This window comes from Zingiber officinale, chromosome 8A (assembly GCF_018446385.1).
Source record: "Zingiber officinale cultivar Zhangliang chromosome 8A, Zo_v1.1, whole genome shotgun sequence".
Taxonomy (NCBI): Eukaryota; Viridiplantae; Streptophyta; class Magnoliopsida; order Zingiberales; family Zingiberaceae; genus Zingiber; species Zingiber officinale.
In genome coordinates this window covers 42,735,140-42,744,609 of record NC_056000.1, presented here as the reverse complement: position 1 = coordinate 42,744,609, position 9,470 = coordinate 42,735,140, and the positions used below count along the sequence as shown (strand labels likewise).

At 38.6% G+C, this 9,470-nt stretch overlaps 2 protein-coding genes across 3 annotated transcripts; both read left to right on the top strand.

Moving 5' to 3' along the window:
• The first annotated feature begins 212 nt into the window (after positions 1 to 212).
• LOC122008673 (serine/threonine-protein kinase STY13-like) lies at positions 213 to 4,198 on the top strand. Its single transcript, XM_042564495.1, has 3 exons — positions 213 to 418; positions 553 to 1,618; positions 3,592 to 4,198. Exons 2-3 carry the CDS (start codon positions 699 to 701, stop codon positions 3,926 to 3,928), a joined length of 1,257 nt encoding a protein of 418 aa, XP_042420429.1. The 5' UTR covers positions 213 to 418; positions 553 to 698; the 3' UTR covers positions 3,929 to 4,198.
• A 472-nt stretch (positions 4,199 to 4,670) lies between these two features.
• Positions 4,671 to 9,203, top strand: LOC122008674 (3-oxoacyl-[acyl-carrier-protein] synthase 3 A, chloroplastic-like). 2 transcript variants are annotated; one of them, XM_042564496.1, is made up of 8 exons: positions 4,671 to 4,978; positions 5,851 to 6,014; positions 6,663 to 6,799; positions 7,122 to 7,224; positions 7,302 to 7,420; positions 8,339 to 8,403; positions 8,480 to 8,690; positions 8,773 to 9,203. In XM_042564496.1, exons 1-8 carry the CDS (start codon positions 4,803 to 4,805, stop codon positions 8,992 to 8,994), a joined length of 1,197 nt encoding a protein of 398 aa, XP_042420430.1. In that variant the 5' UTR covers positions 4,671 to 4,802; the 3' UTR covers positions 8,995 to 9,203. The 2 variants fall into 2 exon arrangements, with proteins under 2 accessions (XP_042420430.1, XP_042420431.1); XM_042564497.1 differs by having other exon boundaries at positions 4,673 to 4,978; positions 5,866 to 6,014.
• The last annotated feature ends 267 nt before the right edge of the window (positions 9,204 to 9,470 follow it).

Here is a 9,470-nt window from a genome sequence, read left to right as displayed (position 1 = left end):
ATTTTTAATAGAGAGGGAAGAGTATAAAAAAGGGAAGAGTATAATATGTACTTTTAGAATTATAGAAGTTGGGTAATGAATAATACTCAAACTTCCTCATCAGTTAATAGATGGACACGTTATATTGAGATAACGGTCACACATTGCAAGTAACACGTCACGGTATCGGATATAACAGACCGTCAGATTCCCATGTCGATGGAATAGAAAAATGAATAAGAAAATTGGGAAATAAATAAAATAGAAAGGGGAAAGCAAGGGAAGACTTGCTCTGCGACCTAGTCGTCGTCGTCTTCCTCCACCCCTTTCCGCTTAGCTTAATCTACCCAAAACGCGTCTCCATTCTGCGTCATACTTACTTTCTGATTCCCTTCTCTCCTCTGTATCTCATCTCCCGCGCAATCTGCTCTCGATCGAGGTATGTATCATCGAAATCAGTGTTTGTTTCGTGCTGATCTGCTTCAGATGCTGATTTTGAGGTTATTCGGCCTTAGATGTCTTCAAAAAATCATATTTTTGTCTGGTTTATTGTAAATATTTTGGATATAACAGCTGTCGACGAGCTGCTACTGACTGTTCCGATGCTGGAGGTTGCTTGGGATGGTTAAAGAAGTCAGTTTTGGGTGGTAATATTAAGTGGATTAAAAGATTGTCTGAGGGTTACTGTGTTGGTTTCGTAGTCGTTGTTTCGATAAAAGATGGAAGGCTCTAAATTTGCTGGGTTTATGGGTGGCGGTGGCGGTGGCGGTGGTGGCGGTGGAAATGTTAATGGGAACAGCTACTATGACATGGGATTTTACCGGAAGCTCGATGAGGGTTCTAACATGTCTGTAGATAGCATTGGAAGCCTGCAGACAAGCACTGGTGATGGATCCATTGCGATGTCTGTTCAAAATAGCAGTGTTGGATCAAACAACTCAAGAACTAGCATACTGCGTCATGGACTCCGTCTGTTTCCCGGTGCCAACTTATCAGTGGGGCACAGTGTGCGGCCTGGTAGGGTGTTCCATGCCATAAATGACGATTCATTGGCTCAAGCTTTGATGGATCCACGTTATCCCACTGAATCTCTTCAGAACTATGATGAATGGACTATTGATCTCAGGAAGTTGAATATGGGGATGGCCTTCGCTCAGGGTGCATTTGGGAAGCTTTACAGAGGCACATATGATGGAGAAGATGTTGCTATTAAGTTATTGGAAAAACCAGAGAACGACCCTGAGAGGGCACATCTAATGGAGCAACAATTTGGCCAGGAGGTTATGATGCTTGCAAATCTCAAGCACCCAAATATTGTGAAGTTCATTGGAGCATGCAGGAAGCCGATGGTCTGGTGCATCGTGACCGAATATGCGAAGGGAGGATCTGTTAGACAGTTTCTCATGAAAAGGCAGAATAGGTCGGTGCCTCTGAAGCTGGCTGTCAAGCAAGCTTTAGATATTGCCAAGGGTATGGAATATGTGCACGGGCTGGGGTTCATACATAGGGATCTGAAGTCTGACAATCTCCTTATAGTGTCAGACAAATCAATTAAGATTGCTGACTTTGGAGTTGCACGTATTGAGGTGAAGACTGAGGGGATGACTCCAGAAACTGGAACTTACCGTTGGATGGCACCGTATGCAAATATTCATCCTATCTATTTTTAGTAACTTTAAGATATCATAAAAGTTCTATGAATGTGCTAAACTGCCATGCTTAAATTCTTCATTGTTTTTCTCAATTTAGCCATTGTCTCACATCTTATCCATGCTTCCTAATTGTCGTTACCTATATTTAGCAGCCTAGTTAGAGCTTATACTTTCTATGCATTGATGAAGTATATCTGTTGCTATTTATTGGTATAGAGGCTTTTTCTTTGTTTTTTCCGCTCCAAGATGCAAATAAAGTTAGAGATTATACTTGCTATGCATTGTTGAAATATATTTGTTGCTATCTATTGGTATTAGAGGCTTCTCTTTTTTTTTTTCTCCTCAGAGATGCAAATAAATGGTATAAATAGTAACAGCTAATTACTAGTAGACAAATCCTTCAAAGTTTTCTTTTTATGAACAGTGCATATTGAAATTTGGAATTGTCAGTGCAATAATTACCTTAAAATCCTTGAGTTTTAGCAAGAATTACAATTCATACTCATGATTGATGCATTTCGCGAGTAGACGCGTTATACTAAATTTGAACTTGAGGCCTCTTGGAATGAAGTTCAGATGCACTTGCCAACAAAGAAACTCTTAATTTAAACGTATTTTCACAATTTATCTTGTATTATAGATATATTGATCAAGTATATATTTATATGATAACCTCATCCACAATTATCTTGCTCAGACCTCCATGCTTTTGCTAATACTTCAGGCGTGCTGACTGCATCAGATTGATGGAGTTGATATCTTCTGATTATTTTTAGCAGCTAATTAGTTATTAATCCATATAGGATAAATGAGGAAATAGTAAATTTCATTATGAATATGTTAAGGAGATCTAAACTATATTGGTGAGACAAGGTAACCAACTAAGATGAATGGAGCAGCGGGAGATAGGAAAAGCCAAGGCAATTTTACTAGAAAGCATATGACAGCCAATGGTCTATTTAGCTGAGCCCAAATAATTATTACACTGTGACTTTTGATCATTTGTTATGAATACACTTGCTTTACATAATATTATAGCTCGATTTAGACTCCAGTTATTATGTAATCTGTCACAATCCTATATTGTTGATGTTGAGAGAAGTTTTAATATTAGATAGGAATTATACCATGTGATTATCTTTTTGTGCTTTCCATTTAACATTTCCATTTTGGCATCCATTTAAAAAAACTACTAATTGGGGAGTCATTTGCATGTGTTTGTTATGGCTATTATTATTATTATTATTAATTTCATTTCTGCAGGTAATTTAGTTAGTGCAAGCGGACTATTTTTTTTTTTTTTTGCTTATATGTTGGGCGGTTGAAGTATGGAGCAAGTTGTTCAAGGACCCTGGGAGGATTAGGATTATCAAGTAGGCGAAAAATAGAAGTTTCCAGATTCCTACTTCTAGAGGAGACCTTCCACAATCAGTTAGAGATAATCGTTTTCACCTCTCTTGGTCAAGAGAGGAAAAGCACATTAGAATAACTCGTTTTAATTAAGAATACCTTCTTCTTTGGGGGAGTTGATTATTAAAAGTTTTCCTTTTTCTCAGTATGTGTTCAATTATTGTTTATTTGGGCCCTTAAAATAATCAAATGATCTAATATTTAAGATAGTGTCTTGCATCTCTGTAGTCATGTCTTCAAACCTTCATTTATGCTGTTGAATCTTCAATCACTGCAAGATTGATTTTTTTTTCCTTCCTTTTTGTCATTTTTTTATGCCTATCAAGACAATGGCAAAAAGAATGCAGACTAATAAAAGAGATTCGGTCAATTTGACTTGTCTAGCTTGGTTTCAATTGGTCTCTTTATGTTACTGCAGTCACTCAAACATTAAATGCATTGTATATTTATGTTATCCTTTGTTTTCTTGTTTCATATTCATGCTCTTTTTGTGCTTGTGAGCTATTGATTGCTGATCGATGTACATGTTACAACACCTTTGTGTTTGCAGAGAAATGATCCAGCACCGACCTTACAATCAGAAAGTTGATGTTTATAGTTTCGGCATTGTTCTCTGGGAGCTTATAACGGGTGTGCTTCCGTTTCAGAATATGACAGCCGTGCAGGCGGCTTTTGCTGTGGTGAACAGGGGAGTTCGGCCCAGCGTTCCACCAGATTGCCTCCCTGCACTCAGTGAAATCATGACCCGCTGCTGGGATGCCAACCCTGATGTGCGCCCTTCATTCTCTGAAGTCGTCACAATGCTCGAAAGCGCACAAGTGGAAATCGTGAACACTGTTCGTAAAGCACGCTTCAGATGCTGCACACAACCGATGGCCATCGACTGAGAAGGGCCGCGAGAAGAATGCAACATTTTGGTTGGTTCCACCTACGTCTAAAGCCTAGATCATGAATGTTTGTGTCGCCGTTCGAATGCTACCAAGTAAAATAAGATGTTGCGATCTTTATTGTATAGAACACAAATGAATCTATTAGCTTAAGCTCTGAAACTATTTCTAGACTTCTCGGTTGACTGTTAGTTGCTGCGACTTGTAAAATTCAGGCTAGATCTTGTATGCTGTGATGGTGAAACATGAAAGAAGATTGATTGCCTCAAACTGCCTGTTCTCTATGTTTTGCGAAAAAACATGTCTCTTTGGTTTGTTTAGAATTTAGAATTGCAGCAGATGAAATTAAAGCCTTGTTTGATTGTAGTAGCTTCTTCAATTCTTGTATCATCATCTGCTAATCATAATTTTAGTTTGTATTTAGCAGGTTCTTCATGTTCTTGAAGAGGGAACTGAGGTATAATTTAAACTCCTTGTGCAATAAATAATTCTTTAATATTTTCAATATTAAAAGTTCTTCATATATTTTCGTTTAGCTTCACTGTCAGCCGTTGGATTTGGCATTGGGAGATCTCTAACCGTTCAAGGGTGCCATTGGTTTACTCGCCCAAGGTCTTCCATTCCTGTGTGGTATGGTTCACCAAACGCCAAAAGTCTACTTCTTATTGGGTCTATAGAAACGCCGCGTGGGGTCCATGTCCGGTAGCGAATGAAAGAGTAAGCTTGTCGTGTATGATGAAACGACCTGCACACGAGATCTTGCATCGGAGATACCGAAGGCGAGCTCAGATCTTTCTCTCTCGCCTGCTCTCTTCGGTTCCTTTTCTCCCCGTTTGATCGTTCTGGGGGATCCTCTCCCTCCTGTCCGGGTTCGATGGCCAACGCCCTAGGGCTCGTCTCGTCGTCCGCGCGTTCCTTCAGGGAGAGAAAGCTGGAGCCTTGGGCGCTTCGGAGGTTTGGATCCAGGAGGGCGCTGCTCGGATGCTTCCGCGCTGCGGTGGATGGTAATGTCCTTGGCGCCGTCGCGTTGAGTTCGTCTCAGCGCCAAAGGTACGCCTCCTCTTTTTTTTCTGATTGGTTATGGTTTGGAATTGTTACTGGTTGTCTAGCAAATGGGAAAATTGTATTGTTTAGACGAAATCAAGCCGCAAAATATGGTCTTTGTTTTTTGTTCTTGATTGTAGTCTGTGTGGTTCTGTATCAATCTAAAAACGGAATGGGGTATAGGGGTAAGATGATCTATCACTTATCTGTAAAACTTGTTTGGCAATGGGAACAGAGTGGGCTATTCTGTACTTTTTGAATGAATGGAAGGACAAGGACCACCAAGCATTCATTGAGTTAAAGGAGAAACAAATAAAAGAGATGGAGACCAGGCAATTGGATCATGAGTACTATGAGATGGGTTGCTTGGTCTGTGGCTGTTTTGCTTGGCTATCAAATTGCCGCGGAAGTGCAAAATCTTACAGCTCATTGAGATTTATTGATAAAACGAACATGTCTATTTATTGGCAAGTTGCTAGCTTGAAGTAGTCAGTTATGGAAGAACTTTGAGCATTTTCAATTGCTGATTCTTCAATGCGGATTAAGAGGAACCCTCCTCTTGTTTTAAAAATGGTGATAAGAGGCTGGGAACATTATCTAATTGGTTCGTGCAATTGTGTAAAATTAAAGGTGCTAATTTACAGTTTGTTCTTTTTAGTATTTGTGGTGATTCCATTAAACCTATTTGTGGTTCATATTTTTCTTTTTTGTGATTTCTTGCGCATTGGCATTGTAGCATTGAATTTCATTTTTCTTCTCAGCAAGCTATACCAGGTGCTTCATGTTGCCTTACATTTTTTGTGGTCTTCTTTTCAATCTACATTAGTTATCTTGAATTTAAAATAATTGAATGACATTCTTCATATCTTCATTCTAAGAAAGAAAAACTGCAGAGTTGTTGGCCTGGGGTCAAAACTTGTTGGATCAGGATCTGCTGTTCCAAAGCTCACCATTTCGAATGATGATCTTGCACAAATTGTTGAAACCTCAGATGAATGGATTTCTGTTCGGACAGGGATTCGGAATAGGAGAGTTCTTACAGGTACTGTTCTGTCATATAGTTGTGTCTTCCTTCTTCTGGTGTGTCATTCATGTGTATCAAATGAGCATCAACAATTGATTTATTTTCATTTCCTACTTACTCAGCACAAGTCTTTTCTATGCGTGGAAGTAGTATCAAGTCAATCAATGTCATCTTAACTCGGGAAGGATAAAAATTAATCGAAGATTTCGACTATTCTGTGAAATATGGTCACATGTTAATGTTGTGAGAAGCATGTGTTTCATTGTTTTCTTTCCATTCAGAGGGATACAAATTGAAATCTGCTTTCTTCTATAAGCAAACTATTCTCATGGAGTTAGTTCTCATAAATAATTTCAGTTCACGTTCAAGTGCTCCAGATTGTGTTGATGTCATCATAAGCCAAAACCAGTCTAGACAGCTAAAGGAAATGACTTAGCTTAACACATTGCCTTAGAACTTCGCATATCAGAGCCATTCACTATCATGCCGCAATGGCACTGCTTACTTTACCTGCCTGATTATAGAAGGTCTACTGATTATTTTTTGACATCTATGCCTGAATAACACAAAGGAAGCAAAACTCATCCCTCATTTCCTTTTTAATGGATCTTATAAATGGAATTCCAGATGGGTATCTTATTAGAATTGTTTCCCTTTTGTTCACAGGAAATGAAACGTTGGGTGGCTTAGCTGCAGAGGCAGCAAAAGGGGCTCTTCTAATGGCCGAAGTAGAAGCTGATGCAGTTGATCTAGTCATATTGTGCACATCAACGCCAGATGATTTGTTTGGAGGTGGCTCTCAGGTTTGATGATGATTTTACTCAAAGATTATACAAAAATAGTGTTCCTGGAATTCATGATCTAAGTCGCAACATCCTGGGTTAATTTTGAAATTTTGGTGTTACTTATTTGTGATGACATGGATTTAACATGACAACAACTTTGTGTCATTGCTTGTGCCAAGTGTTGGATGTCAGTCGTCCATACTATTTCAAAGTTGCGCTAGATATAAATCTATTGTCATTATCAGAAGTTGAAGTAGATTTACCTACTTTCTACTAAAATTTCCTTCTGCTTATGTTGCAATATCTGTCATTCTGAACACTACTTCTTTATCTTGTTTAGATACAAAGGGACTTGGGATGCAAAAATGCTTGGGCTTTTGACATAACAGCTGCTTGTAGTGGATTTATCATTGGCCTAATTACTGCTACTCGCTTCATTAAAGGTCTAGTTGGATTTTTGTGTGAAAATGTGCTTTCAGGGTAAAATCTAATTCAAGTGATTGATCATATTGTTTTACAGGTGGTGGGTTTCAGAATATCCTGGTAATTGGTGCAGATGCTCTTTCACGTAATGTGGACTGGACAGACAGAGGCACATGCATCCTTTTTGGCGATGCAGCTGGTGCGGTGCTTGTCCAGGTTAATTTTACTTTATTGCCTTTTGAAAGAAACCTGAATCAGGATGTACAATAAATTGCATTGTGGCATTTCTTAGTCTTAAACAGAATGGATGTCACCATTTTGAATTACATCATCTAATTAGGTTGTTATTAAAAAGATACTGAAATAAAATTTCAATAGAAAGTCAATTTTCTCTCTTAATCATTATGCTATATGTGATCTGATGGGATATTTGATAACTGTCCTCAGAAACTAAAGAACTCCATGATCCTGTCATGTCCTGATTACTGAATATGAGAACAAGCTTGTAATGGATTTCTAAGCACTTCACTTTTATTGCTCCAAATACGTTTATGCAAATAACTTGGAACTCTTATTATCAGCCATGACTTTCCTGAATCCAAAACCTTGGATACATGGATTTAACAACAACAACGCTTCTGCAAGGTAAGGTACCCCCGCGAGGTCATTCATGAGCTAGGATTTTCCCGGTTTCTTCTTCCCTTTTGTTGATTCTTTCTCCTCCTGATTGGTGCTGACTAGCAACCCACCTTGATATCAGTACCATTGATGCATCTTGCGCTGGCTAAGGAGTGTGATAACCCAGCTCAGAACAAGATTTAAAACCTCGCTTGGATGCTTAACATACCCTTATGTTCTACAAAAAACAAGCATCATGGAAGTGTTTTCTATGTACAACTCTTCTTATATTTCAGTTTCTGATATTTTGTTAATTATTGATGTTTGTCATGCAATGTACTCTTGCTTTTTATTCGTTAATCATTGGTCTTTACATTCAATTTAGAGAATCAAATAAATCATGTTCATAAATTTTGCAATTTACCTATTTCAGTTACATGTTTAAGTTATATAGTTTGTTCTATGAATGCATATTATCCTTCTGAAATGGCAGCTTTTCCAAACTTTACGATACAGGCATGCAACAGTGAAGAAGATGGCTTGCTTGGTTTCGATGTTCACAGCGACGGGAATGGCCACAGGTGAAGCCCTGCATAACAATATCTTTTTGGGAAGTATATTCTTGTTCTGAGTTGATTCTGTGTTGTTCTGCCACAGGCAATTACATGCTCTAGCAACGTATGATCATGCAGCGGAAAGTAATGGCACCCGTCTATTTCCTCCAAAGAGATCATCGTATTCTTGCATTCAAATGAATGGCCAGGAGGTCTTCCGCTTTGCAGTTCGATGCGTGCCACAATCTATTGAAGCTGCATTGGAGGAAGCTGGCATTCCAAGTTCTAGTATCGATTGGTTGCTGCTCCATCAGGTAAGCAAGCAACTAGTAGCAACTCCAGATTGTGGTTACATGATTTGTTTTTGCAAAACTCAAAGCGATTACCGCTCACCAGGCAAACCAACGGATCATAGATGCGGTTGCGGGCCGGTTAGAGATCCCTCACGAAAAGGTCATATCGAATTTGGCTAACTATGGAAACACAAGTGCAGCATCGATTCCTCTAGCACTGGATGAGGTCGTTCGGGCTGGAAAGGTTCAAGCTGGCAACACCATTGCGACTGCTGGGTTCGGAGCTGGACTCACTTGGGGTTCCGCAATCATTAGGTGGAGATGAAGCTTCCGCTCAAAGACGATGACAGAAGTTGCTCAAATGCTGATGCTCGGTCGACAGTACGTTCGAGTAGAAAAGAGTTTCTTCCCTTCCGGAATATGTTTCTATTTCAAATTCCTTGAACATGTTTTCTCCAGATAGTGGCCATTCTGAGTGTTGGTCCATTTCACCACAGAAATGGCACATTGTCTGTGTCAACTATCTTCATTCAATTCTTTTACTTGAACAATCTTTGGCTCGTGCAGAAGTTTTCAGTTTTATATCAAAAATCTAATTATTGCAGTATTGTAATAACTTGTAGTTCTGAAAAATATATACATAGAACATTTTTATATTAAAATTATATATATCTAGCTAGTTTTGAATAATAATAATAAATTAAGTCACTGTGTGGATTTTTTATTATTATTAATTAAGTTTTTTTCCTGTTTAATATGGAGCTTTTATTGACCATTTAAATTGAAGTTTCTTCTTAATAG

Coding starts and splice junctions, on each gene's coding strand:
- LOC122008673 (XM_042564495.1), top strand. CDS start 699: ATGGAAGGCTCTAAATTTGCTGGGTTTATGGGTGGCGGTGGCGGTGGC. Junction 1,619..3,591: donor ACTTACCGTTGGATGGCACC/GTATGCAAATAT, acceptor TTGTGTTTGCAG/AGAAATGATCCAGCACCGAC.
- LOC122008674 (XM_042564496.1), top strand. CDS start 4,803: ATGGCCAACGCCCTAGGGCTCGTCTCGTCGTCCGCGCGTTCCTTCAGG. Junction 4,979..5,850: donor AGTTCGTCTCAGCGCCAAAG/GTACGCCTCCTC, acceptor CTTCATTCTAAG/AAAGAAAAACTGCAGAGTTG. Junction 6,015..6,662: donor GAATAGGAGAGTTCTTACAG/GTACTGTTCTGT, acceptor TTTTGTTCACAG/GAAATGAAACGTTGGGTGGC.